The sequence below is a fragment of the Biomphalaria glabrata genome, chromosome 11, assembly GCF_947242115.1.
Source record: "Biomphalaria glabrata chromosome 11, xgBioGlab47.1, whole genome shotgun sequence".
Lineage (NCBI taxonomy): Eukaryota > Metazoa > Mollusca > Gastropoda > Planorbidae > Biomphalaria > Biomphalaria glabrata.
The window spans coordinates 19,015,947-19,034,004 of NC_074721.1; the positions used below are offsets into that span (position 1 = coordinate 19,015,947).

Sequence of the window (18,058 nt, forward strand, 5' to 3'; positions counted from 1 at the left end):
AAAGATAAAAGTTCAGAATAGACCCACAAAATCTCTCTTTTACATCATATAGAGAAGATGATGGTTTGTGAGAGTCTTACAATATCTCTATACTTATAGCAAAACATGGGAAACACTAACATTGATTTTACCAGCTCTTGTAGTTTTAAAAACTCTTTTACACAAACCTACATCTAATATTATTAAAATAATTTCTTTAAGCAACGATACAGTTCAATGGCATATCTGTGGCATGAGTTATAAAATTAAAAGCTTCTTATGATATTTACGACATATATAGGCCCACAGTTTGGGGTCAGCGTCTTCGCAGGCTCTGACAGGTTAGAGCGCTGGGTGCTGCAAACTGCCTAAGGGTCACCGGCTCCTTATTTCTAACAGGGTTGACTCACGAAACCTTTCCCATGTTTGGGTTAAGCTGCAAGGCAGCAGAGGATTGTTCTGTAATCACATTTTTCTTTCAAAAGATCTCAAATCTTATTAATGATGATAGTTTGTCCAGTTGATTTTCTAGTTAGAAAAAGATGCCTAATGATTCTTTAAAATTGAATTATTTCAAAAAAAAATCAAAGAAGACCGTAGCATAAATATTCTTGCCCATTTGCGAAATTGGTAAAGCCGTCTCAGAGGTAGTGAGATAACAGAAACTGTTTTTAAAATTGCATTTCTGATTCGAATTATTACATTTAGTTTTTTTTTTCAAAAATGTTTAAATTCTTTTATTTACAAAAGGTTATTCAGTCTATTTTCAACTGAAAAAAAAAACTTAAATGGATTTATTTTTTAACACATCGGTAACGAGGCAATGGCCCTAAATTCCTTCTCACTGAGATGAGATGAGTTTTTGTGAAAAAATAATCTCTATCTAGTAATTTTATTTACATTATCACTTAATCATGTCTATGTTATTTGGTCACTATATTAAAATGTTAAATTTTTATAAAGTGTGCTTTAAATTACTAGATAAATCTCTTTTAAACAATCCAATTATAATCAATGCTGTGTCTATAAAAAAGAAGTAACTTAACGAGATTTATCAATTAACTTTTTAAATTTCACATTGATTTGAGGATTTAGAAACATATTTTGAACCGTCAGATTACATCAATATCTAATTACTTGGTTGTTTTGTAGTTAATCGACAGTTTAAGAATTTTACATATAAGATCGCGATGTTTAGTTTCAAAATGTCAGAGCAGAAATTAAATGCTAAGAAAACGTTATTTTTTTAAAAATTGAAATGTTTTGGTTAATTTTGACCAACATTTTTATTTTACTAAATGTTATTCCATTGAGTAACGTTCAAGGTAAGATAGGTTGTTGTTGTTTTTCAATGTATATACAAAGAATCCTTAAGAGCCTCTTACGCCCTACTATAGACAATCGACTTGTGTTACGTTTACCTTGAGACTAGGGTGTTGTTTTTTTTCTAAAATAACTAAATCGCACTAACATAACAAGCACTTTCATGCTGAAACTTTAAATATTTTGTTAGTTTGACAATTTGATATTTGCTTTTTATTAACTTTAGGGTTTTTATTTCTAATAGAAGCTTTTGAAAATAATTTTAAAATATTTTGTTTAAGAAATCAATTCTATTGGTCAATTGAGAAAGCGTGTTATGCTTGGACAGAATGCTGAATTGTTCGAATTCCCTTTTCAAGTTGCAGTCCAAGAAAGACTAAGTGGCAGATGGGTCTTTCTCTGTGGAGGAGTTTTGGTCACTGAAAAAAAAGTAATGTGTAAAAAAGAGTCTATACTATTTTAAAGCGCATCGTTATATCAGGTGCATTTTAGATTAATACATAGTTTCTTACAGCTGAATGTTGGAAATGTTGAGATAATAATTTTTTAAAACAATGTTAAATATATCGTTTAAAAAGACTTTTAAAAACCAACTTTTGTTTAAATACATTTGTGTCTTAGATTTCTATATAATGATTGTTAATTATTTTAGTTTATAAATCTTACTGAACTAAAATAGAGGTGTAAAACAAGGCTAACTTTGAAGTGAAAAAAGCAAAAATAAGATATAAGCTTTTTGAAATGGGTTAGTGTTTGAACAAAATGTGTTGCGGTGTAGGAATTTCTAAATAACGGTGATAAATATTTTAGGTGCCTTTGTAATTTGCGAATATATCTGCACAAATAGTTGAGCACTTGTAGCTGTGCTTCGTCGTGGGCACTGTAGACTTAGTTACTTAGACTTAGGTCGGCGCATTGGGCGGCAAGCTGTCTCCACATAGATCTGTGGATACCTGGTGTGAGTTAAAACGGGTTATCAGAAATGCATCTGTTAGCATAGCAAAGAACATGATACTGAACAGTGTAGGTGCTAGGACACAGCCTTGTTTTACCCCGTTTGATACTTCGAAGGGCTCTGATGGTTCTCCACTTTCTTGGACACGAGCCTTCATGCCATCATGAAATAGTCTCACCATGGTTATGAATTTTTGTGGACAGCCATACTTGGACATAATCTTCCAGAGTCCTTCTCTGCTAACAGTGTCGAATGCCTTTGTTTGGTCGACATTTATTAAGAGGTCAGCATTTTATTCTTGGCATTTTTACTTGAGCTGCCTTGCCGCAAAGATCATGTCAATGGTTCTACGCTCTTTTCTGAATCCATACAGGCTTTCTGGTAGTAGACCATGTTCTATGTGTTGCATGAGCCGATTTAGTAGGATGCGTGCAAGGATTTTCCCAGCAATAGAGAGAAGAGATATTCCTCTGTGGTTGTCGCAGATCTGGCGGTTTCCTTTTCGCTTGTATAAATGGACAATTGTGGCATCTTTAAAGTCTTGTGGTATTGACTCTTGTTCCCAAATAATTAAGAACAGCTCATAACGTCTTTCAATTCGAACTAATCTACCTTTTTTGTAGACCTCTGCGGGAATGGAGTCAGCTCCTGGAGCTTTTCCACTTGCGAACTGTTGAATGGCAAGATCAGTTATCTTTTTCGTAGGGGGGGTCATCCATTTTTTCATTTATTGGTACTTGCTGTAGTTTGTGAAATATTATTACCCTGTATAATCAAAACAAAATCATGTTTTAAATATTCGTTGCAAATAAGCGAATCCGATAGTTTGTGTTTGTGTGATAAATTGATTTTCCTTCTACATAAATTCATTCATTAATTTAGTAATGCTTATTGTTATAGGAGTCAAATAGGCATACTTTCAAAAGCCTAAAATCTCTCTGATATAAATGGAGGTGATGAAATCTTTTCAAAAACACTCATCACTTTACTTTTTAAGGCATTAAAAAATATTTACTTTTTCCTCTGGTCAATAGACTTGGTGCTTTCTATTGTGACAAGTTAATTTACCAGAGTATATGGAGACTCAAGCACAAATTGAGATTAAAAAGAAAGTTCGGTCACAAATCCTATAATTAGACAAGGAATTGCTGGCAAAACTGCGTTGATTATTATTGTTAGAAACTGAAAGATGAAGATTATGCTCCCAGTTAATGTTTGAACATAATGATCACACAATTATACCTTTGGTTATGAGATTGAGCAGTGAGCTGAGCTTTGATACATGGCGAAATAGCTATAACTATAACTAGCAAACTGTTTGGTGTATCCCGGGTATCCGATGTATCAATTAAAGAAAGTATTGGTAAGATATGTTATTTTTCAAAGATATATGGACATTATTTTGCCTCTAATAGCACTGCAGAATCAAACTACAAGTTATACCAATATAATAAATAAATAGATTAAAAAATAAAAACAAATGGGCAATGAACTAAGAATAATAAATGAAACTTGATACATACATGAACTACTAGGTAGAGAAATATTGTTCATGTCTATCTCAACAGTATTTTATTTGGCCGACAACAGTATATATCAAAACAGCGTCCTTGACATTACTAAATGTATAATGGAAATCTTCAATTACGAATGTATGTCGTTTTTGACTTAATGCTAAATAAAATAGATTTGCGTTTTTTTTATTTTTGGTTCATTAAGTCTTATTATTTATGACCACTAGGTTCTGACTGCTGCCGATTGCTTTGACCACTTGACTGCCAACAACGTCCGTGTGATTGTTGGGGTACTAAATATATATGGGCCACCAAACCAATACCAACAAACTATTTACGTTTCCAATATACACAAGCATGAAAGTATCGAAGATGAGCTTCAAGGATGGAACCCCAATAATATTGCTGTAATAACACTGGCCACCGCAGCGAAACTTAACCTGAATGTGCAGGTAAGTAAATATACAAAAATGTATTGAATTATTTCATTTTGTTAGATAATTTGAAAATGTATATACACTTTTTATTTTTATCAACGCACACTTGTCAAACTCCAAGAACGTAAAAAAAAAAGGATTACAAAAAGAGTTTCTGTTATCACACAAATCAGAGGCGGCCCCCGTAGGTTTCCTAGAATAAAAAAAGAAATGATGACAAGCATAACTCAAGCATAACACAACCTTAATCTTGGAGGAAGGGAAAAAATATCTGTTCTGAAGTTGCTTTTAAACTCAAAAACATCTGGAGGGATTGTTCAACTCAAAACTCCTTTGCCACGCTCATAAAATTTTGTGACTGTAGTTATTTGCTTTAAAAATTCTATGTAGGTTTTTTTTATATCTCAAAACCCTGTTGAGAGGGGTTTTAAACTACTAAAATATCACCTAAAATAAACAAAATTAAAGCAAACAACCAATCACAAAATTCCCCTTTCCTCCCTGCGAGTTGCGATTTCATCTCAAGGTTGAGGTTGAACCCCGACCCACCAAGGCTCCACCTATGTTCTAAGGTATCTGTTGTTTTACAACTTTGTATTTACTGACAGGTTAGTGTGTAATATACGAATAGTTTTATATAAATTAGGCCTAGATGTTAACCTTTACTTAGTCTTATGTTGTTGTTTTTTGAGTCCTTCTTTGTAAAATGGTGTCCTCGTTTGGTCATTCAGGTGTCTGTTAACTCTAGTTTCATTGCATTTTAAACAAAAAATAGCTTGCAAAATTAGCAGAAAATTCTACTCAATATACGGATACAAATACACATGAAAAGTGGATGAAACCACCCTGCCTGATAACTGGCTGGGGTTACACCGAGAATATAATATTACCAAATACGCTACAGAAAGCATCAACAAGAATCATGCCAATTAATATCTGCCAGAATATGTGGCCTTCGTTCAAAGATGCTTTTAGTGATGGATTGTTCGTTTGCATTAAGAGTGGTAAAGTATAAATTTATTTTTTTAACATATTGATAGTTTATTAATTTTTTTTTTTGCAATATAAATGTAAACAGGCGTATAAATATGATATGCTGAACTGCTTTTCCTTAAAAAATGTGTTAAAAATAATTTTAAACCATTTTTAAGTGATCTAAATAACAGTTGAAGTTCTAACCATGAAAGCATAGTCAATAAAAAGTTTCTATTGCATCACAGTCAATATTTAAAAATTGATCCCTTGTGATGTACCGTTTTCTCTCAACAGATGAAACGTGAATATCTTATCTTATAGATTACTGACGTTTCTTCAAATAAAGAAGATTATTACGTCCTACGCATTTCAGTGTCACTATAGTAATGCATGTTAATCAGTGACTTAGACTCTGCTTAGTCGCAGGTCCTTCTGGCTGGCTTTAGTTCTCTAATGGCACTAGAGAAGAAAGAGAACTTGTACGACTTTGTCTTACAACATGGAATAAGAAAAATCTATCTTTGTGTCTTTCTGAGTATTTTATTATGTTTTGATTTTTCTTTGTAAATTATTACACCTAGATATTTGGAGTTTTCAGCCTTTATAAAATAACGACAAACTTATTAAGCAAAATTAAGTCTGCCTTCGATTACATCCAACATGAAATAATCAAAACCATCTGTCAAAACCCCCCTCACCTCACTGCACAGCTTCAATTTACTTCACTTTAATATATATCAATATATGTATTAATATTATTATCTTGTCTCTCTTCATATTGGGGCAAATAATTACTTTTGTTTCAATTTTGAATATTATAATGAAATAACAAATGCTAGAAAATTTTTATATTGCCTTTATTCAACAAGATTAGGCTACAGTACATAATGAACGAATACAACTACGTCTCACATTGTTGAAGTGCTGTAAACACACACACACTGGACATGACCTTCTGACACGCTGGACTCACGAAGAAAATAATCAACTCAGTTACACTACAATCACCCCGCCTAGACGTTATAGGAACGTAAATATGTGAATTATGGAAAATAAACAATGACGGATTCCTAAGGAGTCCTAAGTATCCCTTCAGAATACGTACAGTATTACTCCATTGAAAAGCATTATATAACCATAAACAAACATTTTATACATTATAAAATGATTGGATCCTAAGTGCCATATAATGTATATAAATATTCTGTTGGGCCATTAGAAATTGTAGTCCTCAATAATAATGAAATAAGTAATGCAATACGAAATGTCTAACTAGGAAAGTTGTTTCCTATAAAATGATATATTCTAAGTAAACTTCTAAGTTTGTCATACTAAGCTTGTAGATATTGAATTTAAAATTGTGATATGATATAGAAAAATAAATACAATGTTAGACCTTGTAATTAGGTCTGCTTGTTCTTGGTCTTAGGTTGTATCTACCAGGACCAATACTGTCGTCGCTTTGAATTAGTGATATCGGCGGCTCTCAAACTGGAGACTCCTTGTTGCTGTATTTCCTTGTACTTGGGTGTTTGGGAGTAGCCGTTGGTTCTACAGTCACATGGTCAGTAGGCACCTGCGTGGTATGGCTTGTCTCCACCTCAAAGCCTTCATGTTCCATATGTTGATACACCCCCTATTCTCCCTCTCTTGGAGCGGGGACCAAATGTCGCAGTGACACTGTTTCTTCTCTTCAATCAGGAAGTCTGACAATGGCATACTGTGGATTATATGTGATTTAGTCCACAGCTATTGTACCATCGTCACAAGTTGATGCACGGACTCCGTTTCTTAACAACGCTTATCCTGGTTGAGTTAACCATGTCCGGAGTGAATTGCCGAAGGTGGACCTGCGATAGAATTTGAATATTCTCTCGTGCGGTGTCTCGTTTGTAGCGGTACAGAGCAGAGAATGAATATAGTGCAGGGCTTAGTTTAACACTTCTCTCATTTGTAAACCGAAAGTCTTTGAGTTTTTAAGGCCAGGTTTATAGCTTTCCATTATGAGCCGTTTAAGCATTCTACTTGTGAATTTCCTCTGGGATTATATGGGGTCGTCCTCCTTGTAGCCACCACTCTATAGTGTAAAAACTCATACACCTCTTTTGACATTTTGAATAGTCCAAATACATTATCTAGACATCTGATTATTGTTAAAACCCACACATTAGAACAAGTGAACGGAAACTTTGACAATTTGTCCACTATGGTTAGAAGGTATGTGTTCCGAGATGTAGAAGTAGTGGTCCCTTGAAGTCCATACTTAGTCTCTGGAAAGGTTGCATCACCTTAATTCCATTAGATTTACAGAAATATATGTATTTTACTTCGGCACAGATTCTGCACTGATTGACAACCAGCCTGACATATTAATCCTAAATGCTGCTGGCAAAATCATTGGCAAAAAACAAACCCCATTTCGGCAGTTGTTTGAGACAAACATCTATAAAAAAGTTAGCAAGATCCTCGAAATAAAGAATCACCCTTTGTGTCAGGATTTTGTGATTTTACCATCACAAAAGAGATACAAGACACCGATAGCAAAGACAAACAGACACAAACACTCTTTTGTTCCCCTGGCAATCAAATCATTAAATAAGAACAATCTGGTATAAACTGTCACATGTAAATTATGAGTGAGTCTGGTGTGAATGTACACTTTGGTTTCTTATAGTTATAATGTTTTTTGTTTGGTGTAATGCACAAATTGTAAGACAAATTTCCTTACGGATAATAAAGATTATTATTATTATTATTATTATTAACACGAGAAAGGTAAGTTTTTCGCTCGCACTAATTGCCATAGTCTTGTTACTCCCGGATGACACAGAGTGTCATGGAGCAGTTTCAATTCATTCTGACTTATAGCTGACACACATCCGTTTCTAGAAAACGTATCAGCAGCTACATTATGTTTGCCTGGTCTATACAAGACATCGTAATGGAAACAGCTCAGTTCTCCACCTTTGCATTTAATCATTCTTTTTTCTTCCTTTGCTCTGTTTGTCATACATGAATGCCAGAGAGCGTTGATCAGTGACACGGGTAAAGCGAGTACCTGCTAAGTAATGGAGCCCTTTCCTTAAAGATTCTAATCCTTTTACTTTTGGAGAGAGTTCTCAAAATAAACGCCACGGGGCGGCCATCATAATTGAGGATGGCAGCTATTGCAATATCCAAGTCGTCCGTTTTAACCGTCAGAGGTCGAGTATAGTCGATGGTGAAAATGGCAGCTTTCTCCAGCTCCTGCTTTAATTCGTTAAGGGCTGTGTTTACTGTTTCTGAAGGAGAGAATGACGTAGTATTAGCCAAAACATTTATTTTGTTAGAAAAATTTGGGATCCACTGTGAGTAGTACGCCAACATGCCCACGATCCGTTTTTGTTAGCGCATAATATGAGGAGGAGCAAGGTTTCTTAAAGCCTGGAATCTTTCAGGATCTGGCTTGAGAAGGCCTTTGAAAATTTCATATCCCAATAGGCAAACTTTGTCAGTGGCTATCGTACTTAAGTCTTCATAAAATGTGATCCCATACTTTCTAGAAACATTTATAAAATTTTTGCAAATTCTTATCGTGCGACTCTTCATCATGACCACATTTTGTTACATTGTCAATGATTATGTATTTGGATTTGTGCCTACGTTTGTGTTGAAATTATTTCTCAACAATGGATAAATTACTCTGACCGAAAGAGTTGGATATACATCGAAATGCTTCTCTGGCATTAGAAAAATGGAATCACTTGGTATGACATTTCAGAATTTTCTTTCGTCCACAAAGGATATTAAAGAAAACGTTTAACTAAAGTTGGTGAATAAATTGTAATGAAATAGTAAATACTAGAAAACCACTATATTGTCTTTATTCAACAAGATTAGGTTACAGCTAGCAGTGAACAAATACAAGTACGTCTCACATTGTGGAAGTACTATAAACACACACACAAACTGAACATGACCTTCTGACAAACTGGACACACGCAGAAAATAAACAACTCAGTTACACTCTAAATATATTACTTTGGATAATAACTAAGTACTTAAAAACAATATTACTTTATAGTGTATTAACTTATTCACAACATCAAATGTTCGCTCATAAGAAGAATCGTGAATATATCTCCTAATTAAAACTAATATTTAATATTCTATTTAAAGCATCAATGTCCATTTTAAAATCATGTAATAAATGTAATAAGAAATTGATCATTTAAATAATGTATGACTGCACGCATGTTTAATGATAATAATAATGCAAATATATAATTACTCTAATACCTCTAGAATGAACAACATAAAACAACTAGAACAATTGTTTTTCACCCATGCTCAGCAAGACTAACCAGTTACCGCCTCAATGCACGCTCCTGGATCCAACATTACAAGGCTATATGAGTTTAACATGTTTTCTGTCTGTCATTTGTGTTGACCAAGTTGACCATCGTCTGTCAGTCATTTTCTAGCTTCCGTCTTGCTTCTTTATTCTGTTTATCTCTAATGGCTCAAGACTATATACACTCAAGACTATCCATCCAAAAGCTGTCACTTCAAAGACTGTCCTTTCAAAAACAATATCCCTCCAAAGACTGTGTCTCTAAATAGACTAATAACCAGGATATTGCTAACAACTAGCTGAAGCGCAAATTCTATTTATTCTTTATCAACTACCTTCTAATGCTATAACTAATAAAACTGTTCTTACCCTGGTCCTTTAGAACTACTTCCAACATGCTACAGTATCTCTAGTACACGACACACGCCCCTGCTAACACAAAATGGCGCTGTGTCCTGGTCTGCCCCAAACTTCTCTCTATATTGACTGAGTATGTAGCCCACGCTTAAACTAAATTTTAATTATTGTCTGTATTTACCCGGCCAACATATCAGTCGTTGTATAAGACAAACATGTAACAGACATTACCCTAACCTTTGTCTGGTCTCTGTCAAGTCTATCTGTGAGATTTGATAATACCCATTAAACTAATTATTATTACTCACACACTCAACATTGTGACATCAACTATCCCTTGACTTTCATCGTAAGGGTGCTATAAAAGTTCACGTACCCGAATCTCTTCACTTTTCCCGGTAAGCAGCTGTTCTTACCAGAATTCCAATAGAAGTGCCCGTCCATTCTCTTACATTGTCCATCCAGCTTTTCTTTGAATGACACTTTGTTCGTGCTCTATCTTCTAAAAATTCAAAATATCTAGGTGCAGAAATAAACGAAAAATCCCCATAGTGATAAAATTATTTTTAACAAGGTTACAAAAACAGTTTGTGTGGAAACACAAACTTAAAATCGGCCCCCGAAGTGGTCCACCCAGGCAGGCTTCAATATTTTCAGAAAGAACATCCAAATGAAATTATATCAAAGACAAATGAGAGATAAGAATGGAGAAAGAAGGTTGACAGATCTTGTTTAGTGCCCCAATGGTACTGCAGATCAAAGGATAGGTGCAAGTGAATGCAAAGTTAGATGTGAACCTGGCCTAATTAGTTCCCCCTTCAGACCTTGTGGTCTATAGGGCAGATGATGTAAAGTTCATCTGTTTTTGTGGCCTACGGTTAACGAGGGTATCATGTAGCCAGCACAACGACCAAACGTCTTTACTTTTCCCCAACTAATGTCAGGTACTCATTAAAGCTAGGTAGACTCAGAGGCGCCCAAGGATTCCGAAGTTCAAAATCCCAGTCTTCACCAGGATTCGAACCCGGGACCCTCAGTTCGGAAGCTAAGCGCTTTACCAAGACTCTCCTGGTCTTTAGTTTATGTCATTGTATTGAAAATGTTATATCTTTTATTCGAATTCTCAGAAGTGATAGTAAAATTAAAAAAAGCTCAAGAAAATGACATTTATAAGATTACTATTCGTTTTAAATTAGGTCTAACGTATAATGCATACTAGTTAGCTTTTTCTCTTTAAAAAACTGCTTGCATAACTGATTTTAAAAATTAGATTTTTCGCTTTCAGGAACTTTAAATGGTCTAAAATATTGTGATGTCGGATTTTCAATATCTTTTCTAGTTTACGAGATCTAAACGGGATAGACGGACAGACATTTCGCACAAAACTAATAGCGCCTTTTCCCCTTTCGGGGGCCGCTAAAAAATCAAACAAAACATTAGGGTGCCTGTTACTTGGCAAGGAGCTATTGATTTCCACTGCTCACAGGTTTGGAAGTTGCAGGTCAGCATTCAGGCCTTCTGTGACGTGGTAACGAGCTATTAGTTTCCACTGCTCACAGGTTTGGAAGTTGCAGGTCAGTATTCAGGCCTTCTGTGACGTGGTAACGAGCTATTAGTTTCCACTGCTCACAGGTTTGGAAGTTTCAGGTCAGCATTCAGGCCTTCTGTGACGTGGTAACGAGCTATTAGTTTCCACTGCTCACAGGTTTGGAAGTTTCAGGTCAGCATTCAGGCCTTCTGTGACGTGGTAACGAGCTATTAGTTTCCACTGCTCACAGGTTTGGAAGTTGCAGGTCAGTATTCAGGCCTTCTGTGACGTGGTAACGAGCTATTAGTTTCCACTGCTCACAAGTTTGGAAGTTGCAGGTCAGCATTCAGGCCTTCTGTGACGTGGTAACGAGCTATTAGTTTCCACTGCTCACAGGTTTGGAAGTTGCAGGTCAGCATTCAGGCCTTCTGTGACGTGGTAACGAGCTATTAGTTTCCACTGCTCACAGGTTTGGAAGTTGCAGGTCAGTATTCAGGCCTTCTGTGACGTGGTAACGAGCTATTAGTTTCCACTGCTCACAGGTTTGGAAGTTTCAGGTCAGCATTCAGGCCTTCTGTGACGTGGTAACGAGCTATTAGTTTCCACTGCTCACAGGTTTGGAAGTTGCAGATCAGTATTCAGGCCTTCTGTGACGTGGTAACGAGCTATTAGTTTCCACTGCTCACAGGTTTGGAAGTTGCAGGTCAGTATTCAGGCCTTCTGTGACGTGGTAACGAGCTATTAGTTTCCACTGCTCACAGGTTTGGAAGTTGCAGGTCAGCATTTAGGCCTTCTGTGACGTGGTAACGAGCTATTAGTTTCCACTGCTCACAGGTTTGGAAGTTGCAGGTCAGCATTCAGGCCTTCTGTGACGTGGTAACGAGCTATTAGTTTCCACTGCTCACAGGTTTGGAAGTTGCAGGTCAGCATTCAGGCCTTCTGTGACGATTGGTCTAGGTATCTTTGTTTTACCTAATTCTCTACAAAAGGCTGATCTCCCCTTAGTGTAGTGCCGTTTCTTTTCTATATATTCTTTTTTTTTTAATAATTAAAAACAATCATTTGATTGAATAATTAGTTATTTTGATTGATTCAAGTGTTGTCGTTGACCATGAGTATTTATGCAAAATTTGCTGTCGAATAGATTAGTAGAGGAGGTAGAAAAATCTATGGGAAAAAAACTAAACAATATCCAAGAAAGAAACAGTGCGTTAATAGAAGTGTTGTAAACCAATACTTAATGAATGAATTGTACAAGAGGGGAAGACAAACAATGGTGGGGAGAAATGAGAAAGTAACCGTGACTATGTATAGATAAGAGCATTCAATCATCACGTTAACTGCTTGGTAACGTTGAATCTAAGTTTCTCTTATTTATCACTGAGATGACAGGAATATCTGTCAGACGCGGAGTTGACAGGAACGAGAGCTAGCTGGTGTGGTTATCAAACATTGGATGGGTAGATCTAGATCATTCGAAGGGCCAGGTTGTGTAGCGATATTTCATTTACAGCCTTGATCAGCGCCTCGCGAGATTTAAGTAGAAAAAAGACGACTCTTTCTCTCTCTCAATATTAGAAAATGGGAGATCTCTGGACGTGAATTATCAGCGATTAAACATTTTACATTTTTTAACACTGCTTAACATAGCAAAAAATAAAATAAATATCTTGTGCGTAAATGAATTAGCTTTATTATTTTTCTCAGATTTTGATCTGCCAGAAAAAAATCAATATAACGGTCCTTGTTACGGAGATGGCGGCGGCCCTTTAATGTGTGGGCTAAACAATCAAAACCTTGAGCTTGTTGGAATAGGATGTTTTGTAGAACCAACTTGTACACGTAAAATTTTGTTTCAATTGTAAAATGGACTTATGAACGAAATTTTACTATCATTTTTTTCCTTTTTGGGATCAAGTGTTGTATCTCTGGAGATAAGAAATGTGTGTATGAGATGTTTGATTTTAAATGTTTTTTTTGTTCCTTGCGCCTGGCATTTTTCCTGTACAGTGTAAATAAATTGCTTTGTATATACATTGTTTAAATCTTCAATCAATTTTAGGCTTGGGCTATTTGCAGATAAACAAATTCTCATCCTATCCCTAATTCTCGTTAGCAACCGAAGAAAAAATGTCCCCTATTCCTAGTATTCGAAGTCAATAAAGTAGAACAATACTGTTTCTTGTCCAATCTAGTGATGGAATATGTCACACTCGACTACATATCGTAGGTATTAATTTTTTTGAGCAAAGTCAAGATGGGTTAGGTGTTAGTAAAGAAATTGGTCATTAATCAGTAGTCGTTGGTCATTATATAAAAAATATAGCTTTTATATAGCGCTACTTTTATGCTTATAGCATGCTCAGAGCGCTATGGTCCAATCCTATTAGTGGACCAGTGTGTGTGTGTGTGGGGGGTTATCTGGGAGAAGGTTTTTCCGTGCTGCCTTTAGGCGCTCAGTAAACACAACTCTGCTCGAGTCGGGTGTCGAACCTCGAGCCATGCCATATTCAAGCTTACTTAGCCTTTAGACCACACATCCCCATTTATAAGTTCATGTTTAATATTGATACTTTTTTTATCAATAAAAATAAAATTACAGAGAGATTTTTTTTCAATTCAGAGATAATTCAAGACAATATTGAGGTTTATTTGATAGAAAGGTCATATAGTAGTGACTATTGAAGAAATGCTTACCAAAGAGTTTAGGTTTTCATTGATTGTAATGTTGAAGAAAGAACATCACAAAGATTGGTAACGTTCTCACATAAAATGAGAGGTCCCTACATGTTCCATCAGGAAAATACAGAGACACAAGTAAATGTCCAGGTTTTTCAGCACGAATGTCAGCAGTTATAATCAAGAAACTGACATGATTTTTGTTCTCTCAAAAAAAACACAACATCTGCAGGTTAGGATTTTACCTCTATAGTTACACAATGACGAAAAGCAATCTTTGATAGAATTGGTTTAGATATGCACAACTTTATACATTCTTCTTGGACTATGGATTTTTTTTTCCACATTTGGACGGAATTAATGTTTTGGCTCATTTGGAGTGCAAAAAATACTTCGATTAATCTCATTAAAATTTGTGTTTATCACAAAATTATACATTAGGTATATCTTATCTTATATAATACAGTCGTTACTTCAAAAAAAGTAGATGATTTCGTCCTACGTGACATGCATATTAACTGTCACAGTTTCTCTTGTTGAGAATTGATTGTTGAGATGTGCTAATTTGTCGATCTATTCTGAGATGTCAGATGTTACAAGAAGTCACTGTGACATGCTGGGGATTCTGTAGATGTATATCTCTAGATCTAAATGCTATCTTAGAGATTCAATAGACAAAGATACTTTTAATTCAAATACAGAACTTTAATTCGACAACTAAAAATCCCTGTATGTACAGAATATACAAAATAGACTTATCAAATGTGTATTTATTAAAAAAATTATATTTGGTATACGTTTTACCTGTTCTCTAAATGTCGACTTTCTCCTATCAATTCTTAAAATAAGTTATAGCGAAGAAAAACAACCAACAAAGATAACTCTCAAATATAAGGCGGAGAAAATATACAGAGTAAGTGTTAAATGTTCGAATTTATTTAGCGTTGAAATTCCCGAATGTATGAAAATTGATCTCTTCTGTTAAAGAAAAATAATGATCGTTAGTAATCAAAGTTTAAAAATAATGCAAACCATTTTAGGGACTTTTTAAGGAAAAGGCTATTAACTACAGAACTATATATACACGCAAATCTATGATATAAGGCCATTTCCTGTTAGTTTCCATTGAGATAATGTCTCGAAAGTCCAAGATCGAAATAATTCAAGTCTATTGATTTTAATCATCTTATGTACATTGTTAGAGTGCAAAACATAACTTTACTTCTTATAACTACTTTATAAAATAACTCTTTGTTTCACCTTTGTATTTAGGTTTTTCAAATTTTTGTTTAGTGCTAGAGATTCCCATGTCCATTACAGGTATAATATTTCTCTGTTGTCAAGATACATCTCTTTTGAGTAGGTTATTAAAGGCAAAGATGTAGTTAATATCTTATAGGGGATAAGATAGAACGACTAGAGGAAACATGTTTATGCAACTGAAAACTAATCTCCTATATATCACTTTTTTATTTATTTCTTAACTGCTCTATAGTTACCATATAGGATTTAATCATCACCAATATATGATCAGATAATGTTTAATTTGCAACAATGGAACTCTAGCACTGTAGTCAATTCATAAAAGTCACTGTAGTTTTGTTCATTCTTTGTTTCCATATATAATCCTTAGAGTGTGCTATATTATCTTCATCTTTATATGTGCAAATATTTCCATGCATATTTTAAAATAACAATGTATGTATATTTTGAGGCGCGGTGGCTGAGTGGTAGAGCGCTTGGCTTCTGAACTGGGGGTCCCGGATTCGAATCCTGGTGAATACTGGAATTTTTTAATTTCGGGATCTTGGGCGCCTCTGAGTCCACGCAGCTCTAATGAGCACCTAACATTAGTTGAGGAAAAGTAAAAGAGTTTGATGGTTAGAAAGGGGAACAATGTATGTAAATAACTTGTTTATTGTGAATAACGTTTACTTTAGTACCGTTAATTTTTTTTTCTTATATATTTCTTTGTACTATGTATAACTTTAAAATGAATGGATTTCTTATCGAAAATAATCACAATATATTACTGAACACAATTTTATATCCATATTCTATTTATGCCTGTGACAAATGCTACCAATAGAATCAACCAAACATCAGTTTTAAATATAAAAAAAACATTGTTAAAAAGGCAATGTCTGAACTCATACATTTTCTAATTAAAATATCAAACATTAAATGATCGTGAGTTAAAGTGACCTGGGTATAGAATGGATGTAGACAAATGATCACGTCATTAAGTAACCAGAGATTAAATAACTTGACACTAATTTTTAAAGTGTAACATATAAAACTGTAGAAAAAAATCTTTGAAAATATGAAATAACAAGAATGAATATATATTTATATATACATTTCAGCTTCTCCAATCCCTGCTGTGTACGTTAATCTTCCTGCGTACCGGAAGTGGTTGTCAGACAAATTGTAAACTTTTTTCAAGACATTGAAATAAAAATGTGACTTTCCTCAAAATTCTTTATTGTTGTTAATCTAATGTGTAGCTATGCAGAGAATAATTTAAAACAAAAAAAAATGCTTTAACCTTGACAACAAATTATTTTTTAGTGTAATCACAGTATGTTTTTTTAATTTTTGTTTAATTTGATAACTCACACTTCTTTCTTAGCATTTTGTTAGAGAGGGCGGTGGCGTATTTTTTTTTTAACCCTAAACCTGACCCTTAAGAGAAAATATGAAATGGGGGTGGTTTATCTTTTAAACAGTCTAGATCTAGATTCTAGTCTTTAAAGATCTAGCCATTCTAGAATATTTAGGATTATATCTAGTTGTACATCAAGTCTAGATCTAGAAAAAGATTTAGAAATCTAGATCTTGTACAGATTTAGATCTAAATTCTAGATCTAGATAGTTGTTCTAAAATTTTATTACATAAAATACAGATGTTACTTTAAAAAAAGATGATGACGTCCTACACGTCATGCATGTTAACCAATGACTAAAAATCTGCCCAGTCGTTGTTTTATTCTGTCTTACTCAGGCAACCCATTCAATGTTCGAATAGCACTAGGGAAGAAGGAGCATTAGTACTAATTTGTCCTAGCATATGGAACGAGGAATGTACCTTTATCTTTTATAGTATTTTATTGACATTTGTTTTTGTATTTGAAGATTTCTAAATTTAGTAATTTTACTAAAGTTGTTACACTAGCAAAGTGTGAATATTCGTTTGTTGTGAATCTCACTGTTCTATTTTGTGTTTGTTCCAGTTTCTTAATGTTTTCTTTTGTTGAGGGGTTCTAAACAGAAGAAAAAAAATGCAGTTTGTTCGGTTGATGGATGACTTCAACTTACATGATATAAATTGGAAAATACTAGCCATAAGTACATAAAGGAGCTTTTCATAGAAACGTTACACAACCTAAGTTTAGATCGAATCATAAGAATACCAACTAGATTTTACAACACACTAGATTTTTTCTTACCCAACAGACCCAAATTAATAGCAGATTATGATATTATCCCTTGTCTATCAGACCATGATATCATAAAAATACACGGTCAGATTAAAGCAGTAGCCAATACAAAACTCAAAAGAAAAGTTATACTCTGTAACAATTTCAACCGCCACACCCCAAAGCTGCATGGAACTTTCAACAAACATTCTTATCACAAAAGGACATTAACCAACCAGTTGATGACCTCTGGAATTTCATTAAAAACTATATTACATTATGAAAAATCATATACCAACTAAACACATTTCAAATGAAATAAAAAATGCTGGTTTAATAATAGATTAAAGAAGCATAGTAAAAAAGGAAAACCTATATAGAAAATTTAAAGAAACTAAGGCAGAAAGTGCTTATAAAAATAAGACTAAAATTAAGCACATAACTTAAAAATTAAGTAGGCATCTGCAGAGTGAATAAACAAACAATATAATATCTAAGGATAACAACAAAAACTTATGGTCATACATTAACTTTAAGAAAAAGAAAACCACAGGTATAA

At 34.3% G+C, this 18,058-nt stretch overlaps 1 protein-coding gene across 1 annotated transcript; it reads left to right on the forward strand.

Annotated features, from left to right (window-relative positions):
- Positions 1 to 1,199: 1,199 nt before the first annotated feature.
- LOC129921773 (fibrinolytic enzyme, isozyme C-like) lies at positions 1,200 to 16,558 on the forward strand. Its single transcript, XM_056004529.1, has 6 exons — positions 1,200 to 1,304; positions 1,584 to 1,732; positions 3,999 to 4,223; positions 4,984 to 5,212; positions 13,109 to 13,243; positions 16,447 to 16,558. The coding sequence occupies exons 1-6, from the start codon at positions 1,238 to 1,240 to the stop codon at positions 16,512 to 16,514; spliced, it is 873 nt and encodes a 290-aa protein (XP_055860504.1). The 5' UTR covers positions 1,200 to 1,237; the 3' UTR covers positions 16,515 to 16,558.
- The last annotated feature ends 1,500 nt before the right edge of the window (positions 16,559 to 18,058 follow it).